The following is a 19,892-nucleotide window of genomic DNA, read 5'->3' as shown; positions in this document are numbered from 1 at the left end:
CTGCCTATGACCCCAAGAACACCATCCCCACCGTCAAACATGGAGGTGGAAACATTATGCTTTGGGGGTGTTTTTCTGCTAAGGGGACAGGACAACTTCACTGCATCAAAGGGACGATGGACGAAGCCATGTACTGTCAAATCTTGGGTGAGTGGCCTAGCCAGTCTCCAGACCTTAATCCCATAGAAAATCTGTGGAGGGAGCTGAAGGTTCGAGTTGCCAAACGTCAGCCTCGAAACCTTAATGACTTGGAGAAGATCTGCAAAGAGGAGTGGAACAAAATCCCTCCTGAGATGTGTGCAAACCTGGTGGCCAACTACAAGAAACGTCTGACCTCTGTGATTGCCAACAAGGGTTTTGCCACCAAGTACTAAGTCATGTTTTGCAGAGGGGTCAAATACTTATTTCCCTCATTAAAATGCAAAGCAATTTATAACATTTTTGACATGCGTTTTTCTGGATTTTTGTTGTTGTTATTCTGTCTCTCACTGTTCAAATAAACCTACCATTAAAATGATAGACTGATCATGTCTTTGTCAGTGGGCAAACGTACAAAATCAGCAGGGGATCAAATTCTTTTTTCCCTCACTGTATACATACACTGCTCAAAAGAATAAAGGGAACACTTAAACAACACAATGTAACTCCAAGTCAATCACACTTCTGTGAAATCAAACTGTCCACTTAGGAAGCAACACTGATTGACAATACATTTCACATGCTGTTGTGCAAATGGAATAGACAACAGGTGGAAATTATAGGCAATTAGCAAGACACCCCCAATAAAGGACTGGTTTTGCAGGTGGTGACCACAGACCACTTCTCAGTTCCTATGCTTCCTGGCTGATGTTTTGGTCACTTTTGAATGCTGGCGGTGCTTTCACTCTAGTGGTAGCATGAGACGGAGTTTACAACCCACACAAGTGGTTCAGGTAGTGCAGCTCATCCAGGATGGCACATCAATGCGAGCTGTGGCAAGAAGGTTTGCTGTGTCTGTCAGCGTAGTGTCCAGAGCATGGAGGCGCTACCAGGAGACATGCCAGTACATCAGGAGACGTGGAGGAGGCCGTAGGAGGGCAACAACCCAGCAGCAGGACTGCTACCTCCGCCTTTGTGCAAGGAGGAGCAGGAGGAGCACTGCCAGAGCCCTGCAAAATGACCTCCAGCAGGCCACAAATGTGCATGTGTCTGCTCAAATGGTCAGAAACAGACTCCATGAGGGTGGTATGAGGGCCCGACGTCCACAGGTGGGGGTTGTGCTTACAGCCCAACACCGTGCAGGACGTTTGGCATTTGCCAGAGAACACCAAGATTGGCGAATTCGCCACTGGCGCCCTGTGCTCTTCACAGATGAAAGCAGGTTCACACTGAGCACGTGACATACGTGACACAGTCTGGAGACGCCGTGGAGAACGTTCTGCTGCCTGCAACATCCTCCAGCATGACCGATTTTGGCGGTGGGTCAGTCATGGTGTGGGGTGTCATTTCTTTGGGGGGCCGCACAGCCCTCCATGTGCTCGCCAGAGGTAGCCTGACTGCCATTAGGTACCGAGATGAGATCCTCAGACCCCTTGTGAGACCATATGCTGGTGCGGTTGGCCCTGGGTTCCTCCTAATGCAAGACAATGCTAGACCTCATGTGGCTGGAGTGTGTCAGCAGTTCCTGCAAGAGGAAGGTATTGATGCTATGGACTGGCCCGCCCGTTCCCCAGACCTGAATCCAATTGAGCACATCTGGGACATCATGTCTCGCTCCATCCACCAACGCCACGTTGCACCACAGACTGTCCAGGAGTTGGCGGATGCTTTAGTCCAGGTCTGGGAGGAGATCCCTCAGGAGACCATCCGCCACCTCATCAGGAGCATGCCCAGGCGTTGTAGGGAGGTCATACAGGCACGTGGAGGCCACACACACTACTGAGCCTCATTTTGACTTGTTTTAAGGACATTACATCAAAGTTGGATCAGCCTGTAGTGTGGTTTTCCACTTTAATTTTGAGGGTGACTCCAAATCCAGTGTCACGGAATCAGCCGAGGCTGCCCCTCCTCCTTGCTCGGGCAGGCTTCGGCGTTCGTCGTCCCCGGTTTCGGTGTTTGTCTAGTTTGTCCTGATTGTTTTCACCTGTTTCCCATTATGTTACATTGTATTCCCTTTATAACCCCCTGTCTCTCATTAGTTATTGTGTGTGATTGTTTTCCGTGAGGTCGGCAGTGTTCAGGTGTATGCGTATTTTGTTTCTCTCTGTTTGGAAGTTTTGTTTGTAATTCGATTTACTGTGCAAGTAAAGGTCGTCTGCCAGTAGCTCGGTGTCCTGTGCTTGGCTTCGCTCACAGCATACACGTCGCCCTGACATCCAGACCTCCATGGGTTGATACATTTGATTTCCATTGATAATTTTTGTGTGATTTTGTTGTCAGCACATTCAACTATGTAAAGAAAAAAGTATTTAATAAGATTATTTCATTCATTCAGATCTAGGATGTGTTATTTTAGTGTTCCCTTTATTTTTTTGAGCAGTGTATAAGATAACTAGGTGAGACAACAACATGTCAAATATACAGGATACCATTCCAGCTACACAATGGATATATATAGCATTTAAAAATAAAACAAATTCATACACATCTAAAATATAAATTATGAATAAAAATATCTGAGAACAGTAATATTTTACAAACACATGAAGGTACCCATAAGCAATAAAAAACAAATGTGAAAAATTGGTGGATTAAGCGTTTTGGAAATAAACGTCATATGTCCAACAGTATATCCTGTCAGTATGATCGCCTGCATGAAGCAAGTGGGCTCTGGTCTCTCCTCACTCTCCCCTGTGCTCTGGTCTCTCCTCTCTCTCCCCTGTGCTCTGGTCTCTCCTCCCTGTCCCCTGTGCTCTGGTCTCTCCTCACTCTCCCCTGTGCTCTGGTCTCTCCTCTCTCTCCCCTGTGCTCTGGTCTCTCCTCTCTCTCCCCTGTGCTCTGGTCTCTCCTCCCTGTCCCCTGTGCTCCGGTCTCTCCTCACTTTCCCCTGTGCTCCGGTCTCTCCTCTCTCTCTTTCCCCTGTGCTCCGGTATCTCCTCTCTCTCTCCCCTGTGCTCCGGTCTCTCCTCTCTCTCCCCCCTGTGCTCCGGTCTCTCCTCTAGCTCCCCCCTGTGCTCCGGTCTCTCCTCTCTCTCCCCCCTGTGCTCCGGTCTCTCCTCTCTCTCCCCCCTGTGCTCCGGTCTCTCCTCTCTCTCCCCCCTGTGCTCCGGTCTCTCCTCACTTTCCCCTGTGCTCCGGTCTCTCCTCACTTTCCCCTGTGCTCCGGTCTCCTCACTTTCCCCTGTGCTCCGGTCTCTCCTCACTCTCCCCTGTGCTCCGGTCTCTCCTCTTTCTCCCCTGTGCTCCGGTCTCTCCTCTCTCTCCCCTGTGCTCCGGTCTCTTCTCTCTCTCCCCTGTGATCCGGTCTCTCCTCTCTCTCCCCTGTGCCCCGGTCTCTCCTCTCTCTCTCCTATGCTCCAGTCTTTCCTCTCTCCTCTGTGTGGGGAAGAAAAAATACCTAAGTGGGAAGCTTTGAAAAATGTCCTATGCATGAAGTGCATTTCCCGTTTTGCTTGGCAAGAAATGGTTGACTCTCTCCTCAAATCAAATGTCACATGCGCTGAATACAACAGGTGTAGATCTTACCGTGAAATGCTCTCCGTCTTAATGGGGTTTAGGATTATTAGCTTACGCTCTCTAAAAATATATATTTGAATGTACGAGCCCCTGCCAGCAGAAACCTCTCACGCGTTCTGATAGCTTCATGCTCCATGTCCCCCATGCAGTCTGCAGCTAGAGGGCTGATGTTTTAAGCCCACCATGTTATCTTTTACCTTTCCAGTGTTTTCCACATGTACACATGTAGAGTAGCTAGCCAAATAGAAAAAGTAGCCCGACAGGCGTTTGACCCCCAGAGTTCAATTGTTTTGTTGCAGAAGGATTTCTATTTTGGTGACCTCTGGTACATTCTAATGCCTTGATTCCATCCGAAATACACAGCAAAATTATTGTATGTGTCACGACTTCGTCCGAAGCTGCCTCCTCTCCTTGTTCGGGTAGGCTTCGGCGTTCGTCGTCACCGGCCTTCTAGCCACTGCCACTCCTCATCGCATCATTCCATTTGTTTTGTCTTGTTTTTATACACACCTGGTTCATATCCCCTCATCAGTCCCTGTATAAGTGTTCCCTCTGCCCCCCATGTCAGTGTGTGTGATTGTTTCATGTGGAGGTGTTGATAGCTCGGTGGAGCTTTATGTACTGTATCGCCGGGATATTCACCCGTGTGTTTTGTTTTTCTCCAGTGCGCCGTTATAACGAACTGTAGTTGTTTTACGCATTGCTGCGAACCGCTGTATTGGCCGAATAAACCATTTATTCTGTGATTTACACCTCCTGCGCCTGACTCCGTCAAATCACCCGCTACAGTATGCTGTATAGAGTTTACCTCCCAGATTGGAAACATTTATTTTTGGTATTGTGTAGACATGACTTTACAATTTAAATGACTGAAAATGTATGAATTCAGTGTAATGTTTTGTATATTGTCTACTGTAGGTCTAGGCCTACAGTGCATTCGGAAAGTATTCAGACCCCTTCCTTCCCATGTTTTGTTACGTTACAGCCTTATTCTAAAATGGATTACAAAAACAAGAACAAAAATCAGTCTACACACAATACCCCATAATGACAAAGCAAAAACAGGTTTGTAGAAATATTTGCAAATGTATATATATATATATATATATATATATATATATATATATATATATATATATATATATTTTTTTTTTAAACATACCTTATTTACATAAGTATTCAGACCCTTCGCTATGAGATTCGAAATTGAGCTCAGGTTCATCCTGTTTCCATTGATCATACTTGAGATGTTTCTAGAACTTGGAGTCCACCTGTGGTCAATTCAATTGATTGGACAGGATTTGGAAAGGCACACACCTGTCTATTTAAGGTCTCACAGTTGACAGTGCATGTCAGAGCAAAAACCAAGCCATGAGGTCGAAGGAATTGTCCGTAGAGCTCCGAGACAGGATTGTGTTGAGGCACAGATCTGGGAAGGGTACCAAAAAATTTCTGCACCATTGAAGGTCCCCAAGAACACAGTGGCCTAAAATGGAAGAAGTTTGGAACGACCAAGACTCTTCCTAGAGCTGGCCGCCCGGCCAAACTGAGCAATCGGGGGAGAAGGGCCTTGGTCAGGGTCAATGGTCACTCTGACAGAGCTCAAGAGTTCCTATGTGGAGATGAGAGAACCTTCCAGAAGGACAACCATCTCTGCAGCACTCCACCAATCAGGCCTTTATGGTAGAGTGGCCAGACAGAAGCCACTCCTCAGTAAAAGACACATGACAGCCTACTTGGAGTTTGCCAAAAGGCACCTAAAGGACTCTCAGACCATGAGAAACAAGATTCTCTGGTCTGATGAAACCAAGATTGAACTCTTTGGCCTGAATGCCAAGCATCATATCTGGAGGAAACCTGGCGCCATCGCTACGGTGAAGCATGGTGGTGGCAGCATCATGCTGTGGGGATGTTTTTCAGTGGCAGGGACTGGGAGACTAGTCAGGATCGAGGGAAAGATGAACGGAGAAAAGTACAGAAAGATCCTTGATGAAAACCTGCTCTAGAGCTCTCAGGACCTCAGACTGAGGCGAAGGTTAACCTATGACCCTAAGCACACAGCCAAGACAATGCAGGAGCCTTTGGGGCAAGTCTGAATATCCTTTTGGCCCAGCCAGAGCCCGGACTTGAACCCAATTGAACATCTCTGGAGAGACCTGAAAATAGTTGTGCAGCGACGCTCCCCATCCAACCTGACAGAGCTTGAGAGGGTCTGCAGAAAAGAATGGTAGAAACTCCCCAAATACAGGTGTGCCAAGCTTGTAGCGTTCTACCCAAGAAGACTCTGGGCTGTAATCACTGCCAAAGGTGCTTCAACAAAGTACTGAGTAAAGGTTCTGAATACTTATGTGAATGTGATATTGCTGTTGCTTTTTTTGGTAGATTTGCAAAAATTTATAAAAACCTGTTTTGGATTTGTCATTATGGGGTATTGTGTGTAGATCGATGAGGGGGAAAAACTATTTAATCCATTTTAGAATAAGGCTGTAATGTAACAAAATGTGGAGAAAGTCAAGGGGTCTGAATACTTTCCGAATATACTGTATATCAGGGAGAAATTTAGTTTTGGGTGTAGTTACCCTTTTAATTCAAGTGTGCGCCTAGAAAAATGCTGTTTAGCTGTGTTTTTGTAACGCATATGTGATGGCAGAGTATGCAAAATAAATACCCACTGGGTTGATGAAAATCATGATATTCTGCCAGGTAAGCATAGGCTACTTTGTAGTTAACATTTAATTGAGAAGGTTTTTGGGAAAGCCTTTCCATCTCCCGGAAGACTTTTCATTAGCATCATCGCTAAAAGCCGATTTATGCTTGATCCAGCCCGGAGTCTCCGTACGGCCGTGCGCCTCCCAAATTTTGTAACAATGCAGAGAGCTCCGCATAGCGCCGTATAGCTCCGTATTGACGCTAGGTGGGGGTTGTACATCCTGTATAAACACAAACTCACTTCCTTGACAACAAACATGGAGAACTTTGACAAAAGACTGTGGGGGATAGCAGGACGCTCGATTGGCGCATATTCAACAAATCTCTAACAAAGTAGAATTGTGTCAAATTAGTCATGATTGATGCATTGTAAACAAGCCCATAATGTGCTTACTAAAATCTGATTTGGAAATATTTGGCTGTTTTTCACTACATAACATTTAGAAGTTGTCCCTTTTCAGGTTTAGAAAGTGACTGCTAAATGCTAACTCCCGTTCGTATAAACTGGTAACATAGGTAGCATACAGAAATCGGTGGTGGCAGTCAGCCATTTTTAACTGTAACACAGTTTATTAATGACGATAACATGAACATGTACTGGGGGTTGACATCCATACAAGCATTATACTCTGATTTTTTTACCTCAACATAGTGTGAAATGCACATACAACCTAAATGTAGGCATATTTTGCTGGGTGGCAATGGGGAGATTTGGGATGGAGATGCACGTGGAAAAACGGTGCAGCATTTACTTCATACTATCTTGGCTCAGTTCCTATGTCAAGCACCGGGAAACGGACTCCAACATCTTAGAAGAAGTAAGGTCTTGCCTTTTACTTTAGACAGTTGCTCGTAATTAGCTGGCTGGCTATAGAGATTAGCCCTGAATTACTACTAGTAGTGCGGTGCAGACCAATTTATTGGATGCGTATGACAACTCCCCGAAGCGCAAGAAGTATGAATGCTCTGACTTCTCGAGGCTGCATAGCTGTAAATGCTGTATGGCCACTGCAGATATCAGATTGACCATAAATTGGCTTTAACTGCTACACAAAATGGTTTCGCGCGCACCGCACAGACAGGGGCGTTCTCAATGCCTCAAAAAGTTGCAGGAAATACAAATCACTGATAAATTGTAAATGTCTTATGATAAATTTGGGCAAATTAATTTAATACATTTATACTGAACAAAAAATATAAACGCAACAATTGCAAAGATTTGACAGAGTTAGTTCATATAAGGAAATCAGTCAATTGAAATAAATGAATGTTGCATGTTGCGTTTATTTTTGTTCAGTGTAAAAGGCACAGCACAAGGACACAGGAGCACATGAGGGATGGAGATTTGATGGCTTGTAAGGCCGGTAGGTAAGTTTGATACAAGTTATGATAGGAGGTTGTGGTTCTGGAGGATACCAAAGGGGGAGGTGCAAGACATTGGCATGTGTGACTGAGCAGTGCCACTAGCTAGAATAAACAACTAAGCCAGTGCAGACATCAAACTATGAGCTTGCAAACAACAAATGTGCACAGGTAAGAATATTACAATTACTGCTACACAATATAAGGCACGTACTCTAGCCAGGTAAATGAATTGGGCTGCCACCACAAACACTGAACAAACAATGAGATAAAACAAGCCGCTTATTTAGGTGAGGAAGGGATAGGAATGGTGATTATCAGAGTGAGTTCAGGTGTGGCGAGTTGTCAGGAATGGGGGCATGTCCAGAGGATAATTAGGGAATTGGTGAGATGGCGTGATCCTTCAGAACATCGCTAGAAGATGCATATTGTTCATTCTAGCGGGAGAGAGCTCGACGGACTAGTGAATTGAAACTTTTAAATGAAAAGTAGCCTAGTAGGCCTTCCGAGTGGCGCAGCCGTCTAAGGCACTGCATCGCAGCCTGGGGTTCGATCCCAGGCTGTGCCATTACCGGCTGTGACTGGGAGTCTCATATGGCCCAGCGGCGCACAATTGGCCCAGTGTCGTCCGGGTTAGGGGAGGGTTTGGCCGGGGGGGCTTTACTTGACTCATCGCGCTCTAGCGATGTGGCGGGCCGGGTGCCTGCAGGCTGACTTCGGTCGAATGGTGTTATATCCGACACATTGGTGCAGCTAGCTTCCGGGTTAAGCGAGCTGTTGTTAAGAAGTGCAGTTAGGTGGGTCATGTTTCGGTGGACGCATGACTCGACCTTCGCCTCTCCCGAGCCCATTGGGGAGTTACAGCGATGAAACGAGATCATAATCACGAAATTGGGGAGAAAAGGGGGGCACACAAAAACTCGACTCGATTTCATGCAAAAAAATGTATTTAGTAATACTGTACCAAACATCTTAGTTGGATGTAAAATTCCGCGACTAAGATCACCTTGGCAAAAACGTCAAAATTAATGATCGATTTTGTTGAGTAATCTTAAATAAATTCAGACTATTTTGAGCAATAGCTACCGTGTCTCAAAATAGACAAACAGTACTATTTCTGTTTTTTTTTCTAGTTTTTCAAGCCAATGTCTTTTAAGGGAGTATGCGAGCACACTCGTTCGGTTCGTCTAGCCGACTTTGGCTAGCCGTCAGCCGAACTGAAGCATGCTGACGCCTTAAGGAGAACCTCTTGTCACTCATCAACCTGCCACATTACTCAGCTGGAATCCTTAATTGGTGAAACTGCCACGTCTGTTTGAAAGAAAACAACAATAAATAGGTTACTGTAAACAACAAACAATGTTATTTTTTATATTGAACAAGGCATTGTTGAGGAGGCGCTTGTAAGTAAGCATTTTACTTTACTGTTTAGACCTGTTGTATCCTGTGCATGCGACAAATACACTTTGATTTGATTTTCCCGCAGACATCATTGCACGTGCGACAGAACAGCAAAATATGTACTGCCATTTTTATTAAATTTTTTCGTAGCCTGAGGCCCCTCGCCTCCGTTTCATCAACAAAACAAAAACAAAGACAAAGGTGCTGGGGGCGAACAGTGGTGCTGCGGATTCCATCTTTAAAGAGGAGAATAGGACTTGGATAAGGAAAGATTTCATTACAGCGTTACATCTTTAAACTAATGAGACGCTTTGTTGAAGACATTGATCTTGTCCAGATGTGGCTCGAAGGACTTATAGAATAGGGTTGCAAAAGTTTGGGAAACGTGGGAATTTTTTGAGAGTTTCTGGAATTTTAAGCAGCCCCTAAGCACTTACCATTATAGTGACAGCCGTAAAGAAACATTAAGCCCTCATATCGTTGTACCATTGTATCAGTCTAAACTCTTATCAATTCAACCCGTTATCATTTGGCAGCCCTTTTATAATGCATAATTAATTAATTAGTGTTTTCTATCGTCCAATAGTGTATTATACTGTAGGTCTGAAGGTTCTTTATTACACAAGGGCTATAAATGTATTCAATTGAATTCAATACAACTTTATTTGCATGCATATATAATGGAGTCACACATTAGTTTTATAGTGTGGTTTAGCTGTACGCATTCATAACAGCGTGCAGATCCATCTATCCTAAGAACCATTATAAATGCATAAATGCCTATAATACATCACACGCAGGTGGCTCATAGAAATTGTTACCACCATTATATAAATCTTCTATGCTGCCAACCAAAACCCACTTACACAGAAGAGTGTTGCCACTGTAGCTAACTGGGTGACTGAAGGCTACAACCAACCAACAGGAATGTTATTCAGCCTGCATTCATGTGCCTTTTTAAAAGGCTTTGGCTGCGTCCCAAATGGCACCCATTTGTGTACAAAACATTAAGAACACCTTCCTAATATTGAAGAACAGCCTCAATTTGTCGGGGTATGGACTCTACAAGGTGTCGGAAGCGTTCCACAGGGATGCTGGCCCATGTTCACTCCATTGCTTCCCACGGTTGTGTCAAGTTGGCTGGATGTCCTTTGGGTGGTGGACCATTTTTGATACACAGAGGAAACTGTTGAGCGTGAAAAACCCAGCAGCTTTGAAGTTCTTGACACAAACCGGTTGCGCCTGGCACCTACTACCATACCCCGTTCAAAGGCACTTAAATATTTTGTCTTGCCCATACACAATCCATGTCTCGAGGCTTAAAAATCCTTCTTTAACCTGTCTCCTCCCCTTCATCTACACTGATTGAAGTGGATTTAAGAAGTGACATCAATAAGGGATCATAGCTTTTACCTGGATTCACCTGGTCAGTCTATGTCATTGAAAGAGCAGGTGTTCTTAATGTTTTGTACACTCCGTTTTTGGTCAAAGACTGTAAAATCAGCAAAAAATGTATTTAATTTACTAAATATTTTCTAATACTTTTTGGGTTTAGTTCAATTTGCAGTCTACAAATTATTCTAATTATGTTCCGTTCCCCCCCGACCATCCGGCCCACGGCTGACACAGGGAATAGGGTGCCATTTGGGACACAACCTTTGTAAAGGAGCACCAGATGAAGTATCCTTGTTTTGACGACACATTAAGCTGTTCATGCCCCTGAAGTGTGATGGTTGCATCTGTGACTAAATGTTTCTGAAGTCAATATCTAGTAGTAAATAAATTAACAAATGAATGAATGTGAGTGGCTGCGGCTGGTACCCACTAGCTACATAAAAAGAGACACTCACCTAATATGAAAGGAGCTTGAGTGGCTATTTGTGTGTGTGTGTGTGTGTGTGTGTGTGTGCGCGCAAATGCATGTATGTGTGCACTGTAAAAATTATAGTTTCAACTAATCATTATTAAGTAACTGGTTCCACAACCTTTTTTTGTTAACGCAACTTTTCGGTCAAAGTGATACCTGAACGTAACATTTTTAGTTGGCCCAAACCTTGCTCCAACTTGAGAACTTAAAATGTTTGTCACATACAATTGATGTCGGAAGTTTACATACACCTTAGCCAAATACATTTAAACGCAGTTTTTCACAATTCCTGACATTTAATCCTACTAAAAATTCCCTGTTTTAGGTCAGTTAGGATTACCACTTTATTTTAAGAATGTGAAATGTCAGAATAATTTATTTCAGCTTTTATATATTTAATCACATTCCCAGTGGGTCAGAAGTTTACATACACTCAATATTTGGTAGCATTGCCTTTAAATTGTTTAACTTGGGTCAAACGTTTCGGATAGCCTTCCACAAGCTTCCCACAATAAGATGGGTGAATTTTGGCCCATTCCTCCTGACAGAGCTGGTGTAACTGTCAGGTTTGTAGGCCTCCTTGCTCGTGCACGCTTTTTCAGTTCTGCCCACAAATATTCTATAGGATTGAGGTCAGGGCTTTGTCATGGCCACTCCAATACCTTGACTTTGTTGCCCTTAAGCCATTTTGCCACAACTTTGGAAGTATGCTTGGGGTCATTGCCCATTTGGAAGACCCATTTGTAACCAAGCTTTAACTTCCTGACTGATGTCTTGAGATGTTGCTTCAATATATCCACATCATTTTCCTTTCTCATGATGCCATCTATTTTGTGAAGTGCACCAGTCCCTCCTGCAGCAAAGCACCCCCACAGCATGATGTTGCCACCCCCGTGCTTCACGGTTGGGATTGTGTTCTTCGGCTTGCAAGCCTACCCTTTTTCCTCCAAACATAACGATGGTCATTAAGGCCAAACAGTTATATTTTTGGACATTTCTCAAAAAAGTATGATCTTTGTCCCCATGTGCAGTTTCTAACCGTAGTCTGGCTTTCTTATGGCGGTTTTGGAGCAGTGGCTTCTTCCTTGCTGAGCGGCCTTTCAGGTTATGTCGATATAGGACTCGTTTTACTGTGGATATAGATACTTTTGTACCTGTTTCCTCCAGCATCTTCACAAGGTCCTTTGCTGTTGTTCTGGGATTGATTCGCACCAAAGTACGTTCATCTCTAGGAGACAGAACGCGTCTCCTTCCTGAGCGGTATGACGGCTGCAATATCCAATGGTGTATATACTTGCGTACTATTGTTTGTACAGATGAACGTGGTACCTTCAGGCGTTTGGAAATTGCTCCCAAGGATGAACCAGACTTGTGGAGGTCTACAATTTTTTTTCGGAAGTCTTGGCTGATTCTTTTTGATTTTCCCATGATGTCAAGCAAAGAGGCACGGAATTTGAAGGTAGGCCTTGAAATACATCCACAGGTACACCTCCAATTGACTCAAATGATGTCAATTAGCCTATCAGAAGCTTCTAAAGCCAATTTTCCAAGCTGTTTAAAGGCACAGTCAACTTATTGTATGTAAACTTCTGACCTACCGGAATTGTGATACAGTGAATTATAAGTGAAATAATCTGTCTGTAAACAATTGTTGGAAAAATTACTTGTGTCATGCACAAAGTAGATGTCCTAACCGACTTGCCAAAACTATAGTTTGTTAACAAGAAATTTGTGGAGTGGTTGAAAAACAAGTTTGAATGACTCCATCCTAAGTGTATGTTCATTATTATTATAATAAATACTTTACAAAAAAAGGCTGTGGAACTAGTTACACACAGTGGTTTTGACAATGTTTTCAACTTACATATTTGACACACCTTGACATACATGATCACATTGTGCATGTTCATTTATACAGTAATTGTTATTCAACATGTCCTCACCTAGGATTTGAATTCACAATCTCTTGGTACACGGCATACCGATCTTCCTGCTACGCCACCATGTCTGTGTCAGTTATCTGTTAATCTGACTATTCTCTCGTCATTGATTTTATTGATTTATTTAAGCAATTTTGGGGGTTTCTGTATAGTTGTCTAATGTTATTGGTTTGGCATATTATTCTGTTTTAATGTTACTCCTTAATCACTATGATAAATGAGTTTTACTTGAGTGTCCTTTTAACAGAGCTGAGATTTAGAAGTGCAAAGTGTATGCAGTGTACAATACACGTGAAATCAGTCATTGACACAGACATGCTGGTGTAACAGGAAGATCGGTATGCCGTGTACCAAGAGATTATGAATTCAAATCCTAGGTGAGGACATGTTGAATAATAATTACTGTATAAATGAACATGCACAATGTAATCATGTATGTCAACGTGTGTCAAATATGTACGTTGAAAACATTGTATGTCAAAACCACTGTGTAACTAGTTCCACAGCCTTTTTTTGTAAAGTATTTATAATAATCATTTCTAGTTGAATGAACATATGAGACAAGTTGAGCAAACACATTATTAAAGTTGACTGACATTTTTTCAAGTTAGAGCTAAGTTTGGGCCAACTAAAAGTTAAGTTCAGGTAGCACTTTAATTGAACAGTTGAGTAAACTAAAAAAGGCTATGGAACCAATTACTTAATAATTGTCATGTTCGTTTAATGACGGGTCAGACCAAGGCGCAGCGTGATATGCGTACATGTTTATTAACGTAATAAACAACACGACAAAACAACAAAGGAAACGAAACGTGAAGTCCAAGGTAGTACAGAACAACAAACATTACACGGAACAAGATCCCACAACTAGACAGTGCCAATAGGCTGCCTAAGTATGGTCCCCAATCAGAGACAACGAGCGACAGCTGCCTCTGATTGGGAACCACACCGGCCAACATAGATCCACACATACCAGAACGACAACATAGAAAAAGCACAACAAGGAATATACACACCCTGACTCAACATATAAGCGTCCCCTGAGTCAGGGCGTGACAATAATAATTAGTTGAAACAACTACATTTTTTACAGTGTGTTTTTGTGTGTCTGTGCGTGTGTTATTAGATGAATTGACATCCGGTATCTCTGTCCCAGTTCTCCCCTGGGCCCCATAACCTTATTGTTTCATGTCTTCTCCTCTCCTCCCTTTTCTCTTGACCACACACACACACACACACACACTCCTTCATCTCCTCCCTCTCTTCTGTGTGTAAGACCAGGTCGTCAACCAGTCTCTCCCTAAGGTCACAACCCCAGCCCCCTTTCCATATAATCGGGTCATTTACCATCATAGCATCGACTTATTGCTTTGTCTAAGGGTCAAAAGTGAATTGAGCGAATGGACTTGTCACTCTTGATTTGTGTCCATGTTATTGCATCTCATCGTGCAACAACTAGCCTACAGCAGCCTCTGCCCATTGACTAAACAGAGCAAATAATACCACCTGACTGCTAGCAACCACCACAAGTCAAGTACACTATAAATCATGCCGTCTGTGTTCACTATTATTGAATTCCAGTGGTGTAAACTGGGAAACCCACATATCTATCCATATCTATCCTCTGTGTTACAATAGTTTCATGGCTGGAGTGTGGAAATGGTGTTGATTGTGTCCCAAATTGCACCCTATTTCCTATATAGTGCACTACTTTCGACCCTATGGGCCTTGGTCAAAAGTAGTGCACTATAAAGGGAATAGGGTTCCATTTGGGATGCAGATGTTGTCTTCTTCTCAAGGCTGTTGTTGTAAGATCAGCCAAAGTGGGGCATTGGGATTAAAAGGGTTTATTTTGTCCCCTGTGAGTACAGTATTAATTCAGGGAGCAAAGTAGCATAGCAGCAAAATGGACTCAAGTTACTCTTTCAATCTCAAGTGTCAGGTCATCACACGTGTTTAGTCCGTCAGTGACTGAAGGAAGGAAGTGAGAGGTCTTGTACTGTATGCCTGCAGTGGTTGTGTCCCAAATGGCTCCCTATGTAGTGCACTACTTTTGACCAGACCCCTATTGGCCCTGGTCAAAAGTAGTGCACTACATAGGGGATAGGGGGCTGTTACAGCATTGTGACTCTGTAATTAACGGTTAATTTGTGTTCTTTATTTTCTATTTTAGGAGGCGGCCACATTCGCCACAGAGCAAGGTTTCCAGGAGGTGAGTTACCGCCGAATGCACACCACTAAACAGATCCTAAAGGTTTATTTTAGCTGATAATTTAGTTATTTTTTGGACAGTGATTGATGTGCTATTATACTCTCTGGGCCTTGCAGCAGTTGCTATGGAAACCTGGCAGTCGTCATGGTTTCTTTGTTCAGCCATCTCTCTCTTTCTCTCTCGCTGTCTCTCTCTCTGTCTCTGTGTGTGTGTGTGTGTTATGACGCACTCCGCTAGGTCTGCATCCAACATTGCCTACAGATGTTATGTATTGAATTTTGAAAAGCCTCTTGGGAAGCTGAGAAGTTGGGCATGGTTTCAAGCCTTTCCTCTCCTCTCCTCTCTCTCTGCCTCTCTCTCTCTCTCTCTCTCTCTCTCTCTCTCTCTCTCTCTCTCAATCTCTCTGCCCCTCTCTCGCGCCCACAATGCCTCTCTTTTTCTCTCGCTCTGCCCCTCTACCTCTCTCTGTTCTCCCACACTCGCTCTCGCTTTATCTCTCTCCATCTCTCTCTCTCTGCTGCTCTCTCTCTCCATCTTGCTCTCTCTCATCTCTCTCTCTCTCTCTGCCGCTCCTCTCTCTCTCTCCATTTCTCTCTCTTTTCGCTCTCTCTCTCCATCTCTCTCTCTGCTGCTCTCTCTCTCTCCATCTCTCTCTCTGCCGCTCTCTCGCTCTCCATCTCTCTCTCTGCCGCTCTCTCTCTCTCTCTCTCTGAATCTCTCTCTCTCTGCCGCTCTCTCTCTCTCTTCATCTCTCTCTCTCTCTGAATCTCTCTCTCCATCTCTCATTTCAATTACATTTGATAAATGCTTTATTGGCATGAATGGCTGGTTGCCGCTGTTGCCAAAGCAATGTATATGAAGTATTACATAAATGAACAATATGCTTGAGCAACAATAGTATATGACAACAAAAACAAGAATACATTGAGAATAATACACACAAAGAGAAAACATCTAATTGGGGATTTAATTTATACAGGGTCTTTCTAAATGCAAAATATTCTCTCTCTCTCTCTCTCTCTCTCTCTCTCTCTCTCTCTCTCTCTCTCTCTCTCTCTCTCTCTCTCTCTCTCTCTCTCTCTCTCTCTCTCTCTCTCTCTCTCTCTCTCTCTCTCTCTCTCTCTCTCTCTCTCTCTCGCTCTCTCTCTCTCTCTCTCTCTCTCTCGGGGCTGACAGGTTGCCTGGATAAAAAGCTTCTCTCATTAGTATCATTACTCCCAGGGATGATATGTCTCCCCTCTCCCTGCTACAGTATAATATAGCACTAACACAAAATTGTACAGTGCGCACACCATCCTTTTAATAACCAAATGACTGCCACCTGTGGTTTTAGATGATGTAAATGAAAATGACATAATGTGTTTTAAGTGGGCTGATGAATGCATGTTTAGCTTTGCCTGCCTCTTTGCTGCCTTTTCAAAAAATCATATATCCCCGCTTTGCTTTTTAAATATGAATTTAAAAAAATAAACAAAACAGGTGCGTTTCTTTTTTTTAAATGTGAAATCTGCATTAGATATTTTTAAGTGTCTTCTCTCTTTTAAAGGTAGAGCTCTCCCTTGAATATAGTTCTTCTGTGTATGAATAATTTTCATCCAGAATCACTTACAGTGTGATCAACGTGACTGGAATGGGAATGGATTCCTGATGGCCCTGACAGCTTCCAGGGAGGGAGGGAGGGAGGGAGGGAGGGAGGGAGGGAGGGGAAAAGCTCACATCACAGAAAGTAAATATAAAGGGCAAAGCATCAACTCTCCCAGTACTAACCAATTCTCTGACATTTTCTGTGTCAACTTGATTTGCCAGAACACTGCAAAATTGCATCTGTAAAATATGATTTTTCAGAGAACACTAGTATGGTACTTACAGTATTTCTATATGGTTTGCGGTGAAATTAGTTTTTTCTGCTTAGATTTATCTTGTTGTCATGTCACTTTTGTAAAAATGTGGTTCGTGCAGCCAGGTGCTCCAAAAATCTGTTAATTCACAAGATTGGCAAAGGGAATACAAAGGAGTATGTGCATTGATATTTCTGCTTCCTGCTTTTTGTTTTTGTAATAACATACTAAATAATTTGTCTGCTGGCCAGAAATATACATTGTAGCCGTGCCAATGACTATTTATTCATTAAAAGGTTAGTTTTCTCTCTCTCCAAAAAGCCATCAGTACATCCGAAAACACACTTAGCAGACGTTCTGATTGTCATCTGTTTCCTTTAAATGGCCAGAGATGAGATGAGGTATCTGCAGACCAGCAATAATGAAATCTTTCCTAGTCCCAAATAGCACCCTATTTGCTATAAAGTGCACTACTGGTCAAAGGTAGTGCACTACATATGGAATAGGGTGCCATTTAGGACGCAATCACTGCCTCACAAACAGCCTCTGCATTGAGGAAGTTACATTTTTCAGCAGCTTTAAAAAAACGACTACAGAGAAATGTGCTTCACAACATCATAACCCACTAAAGTGCAGATGCTGTTGATTTGGATCCGATCAATTACTGCACAATTAATCGTTCACACGTTTGCATTTGTCAGCAGTACAGTAATCCAAATTGACAATGCAAATGGTCTCCTTGACATTTTCTAAATGCACTCATGTTGAATTGAATATTATCTGTTTTCCATATTGTGTTGTTGCCATAGGAAGTTGTTGCCAGGTAAGTCGGCTACACAAACAGGTGTAGTAACATATTGTTAATTGTGTGTGTGTTTTGCCTTCCTTAACTACTATAATAGTTACCCTACCACCCCCAACCCCTATATTAGACCCCTAAACCCCTATTTTCCTAAACCAACTTAACCTCTTTTTATAAACCTCTCATAAACCATATAGGGTTACACACCAGGGCTGTGCGTTACTCCCGTGGAGATTTTTTGCATTTGGTGTCTGGAGTCATTGGAGTGGCTGGCTTGTGGTTCGGTTGAGTCAGTCACAGTGACAAATTGCTTCTTTGCTGTTGCCTGCTAACAGCCTCTGTATTAACCTCTCCATTAGCACTTACTTAGAGTGTTACACCCATTTTTCTTCTGCCCAATGTCTCGGCGGACCTCTTTAGACTGATTAACGGAGGTTTGGGAAGCATTTAGAGGTGCTAAAGCTCATCGGCTGGAGTGAGGAAGGGAGGCAGTGTAGCTGGCTGGTGGTATTGGATAGGAGCTGTATCACTCTGATTACTTCCTGCTTGGCTTTATTTGGTTGCTCTAAACCAGGGGTGTCAAACGTCCGGCCCGCGGGCCGGATCAGGCCCGCAAACGGGTTTAATCCGGCCCGCGAGATGATTTTGAAAAAAATAAATAATAATAATAATAATTTTTGGGAAAGTATAAAAATGCGCTCCTATTTTTCAATAAAATAAACTGCTGTTCCAATTGCGTCCACTGGATGCCGCAATAGCAATTGTGTTAAGCAAGCAAACTGTTTATACCGGGGCAGAGCAAGTAGGTCAAGCACGTGCAGCCAATGAGCTACTTTGTTTTGCCCGCGATATTTATTACGGCTTCTACTTTTAACATTATGTGCTTTGGCACCCTCATTGCCCCAATATGTCTCTGTCAAAAAAGAGAAAAGTGGACGCAGAGTGCAGAGTGTTCCAAGAAAGATTGTCATCCTATTTATTCACGGAATTGAATGGGAAAGCTGTATGTTTGGTGTGTTCAGAGCATGTTGCAGTGCTGAAAGAATATAACCTTCGTCGCCACTATGTGAGTCTTCATGCCGACAAATATGACAACTTTCAAGGACAGCGGAGATGAGAGAAGGTGAATGAACTGTTGGCGGGTCTGAAGAAACAGCAGTCTGTGTTTACTCACAGCCGAGACATCAGTGACACTGCAGTGAAAGCTAGCTACCTCATTGCTAATGAAATCGCAGTGGCTTCAAAACCATTTAGTGAGGGTGAATTTGTAAAAACATGCATGATGAAGGCAGCGGAGATTGTGTGCCCTGAAAAGCGGCAGGCTTTTGCAAATATCAGCCTGACAAGAAACACAGTTGCAGACAGGATTTCCGATCTTTCAGTGAATTTGGACAGCCAGTTGAAGCAAAAAGTAAAGTCATTTATTGCGTTTTCGGTTGCAATTGATGAAAGCACGGACATTACAGATGTTGCACAACTGGCCATTTTCATCCGCGGAGTTGATGACACATTGACCGTCACCGAGGAGTTCGTGGAGTTGGTGCCGATGACAGATACAACGACAGCAGCTGATATTTTTACCGCACTCGTCGGCGCGCTGGACAGGGTCGGAGTGGACTGGTCCCGCGCTGTCAGCCTGGCTACAGATGGTGCGCCCTCAATGATCGGGAAAAAAGCAGGCGTTGTGACAAAGTTCAGAGAGAAAGTGCAATCTGCAAATGGAGGACGTGATTTTTTGACTTTTCACTGTATTTTGCACCAGGAGGCTTTGTGTTGCAAGTCATTAAAGATGGATAACGTCATGAAGGTGGTCATCCAAACTGTTAATTTCATCCGATCCAGAAGCCTGAATCACCGTCAGTTTGACAGCCTTCTCAGAGAGAAAGACCACATCTATGGCCTGCCATACCACACTGAGGTAAGATGGTTAAGCCGAGGTGCTGTGCTGAGGCGTTTCTTTGATTTACGAGAAGAAATTGAACAGTTCATGGAAGAAAAGGGCAAACCAGTGTTAGAATTTCATTCCGCAGAATGGATGCAGGACCTTGCATTTATGGTGGATGTTACAGAGCACCTGAATAACTTGAACAAACAGCTGCAAGGGCGC

The 19,892-nt window shown here is 43.4% G+C and overlaps 1 protein-coding gene across 2 annotated transcripts in view; it reads left to right on the top strand.

Moving 5' to 3' along the window:
* The window catches only part of adkb (adenosine kinase b), a 276,291-nt gene that overhangs the window by 222,151 nt on the left and 34,248 nt on the right, over positions 1–19,892 (top strand). For both annotated transcript variants that reach the window (XM_084160041.1, XM_084160042.1), the window contains exon 8: positions 15,107–15,145. In XM_084160041.1, the coding sequence (XP_084016167.1) occupies positions 15,107–15,145 (39 nt within the window). The remainder of the gene's footprint in view (positions 1–15,106; positions 15,146–19,892) is intronic.

The sequence above is a fragment of the Coregonus lavaretus genome, assembly GCF_964263955.1.
Source record: "Coregonus lavaretus genome assembly, chromosome: 1".
Taxonomy (NCBI): domain Eukaryota; kingdom Metazoa; phylum Chordata; class Actinopteri; order Salmoniformes; family Salmonidae; genus Coregonus; species Coregonus lavaretus.
Note: the sequence above shows the minus strand (reverse complement) of the source record. Positions and strands in the feature narration are given on the sequence as shown.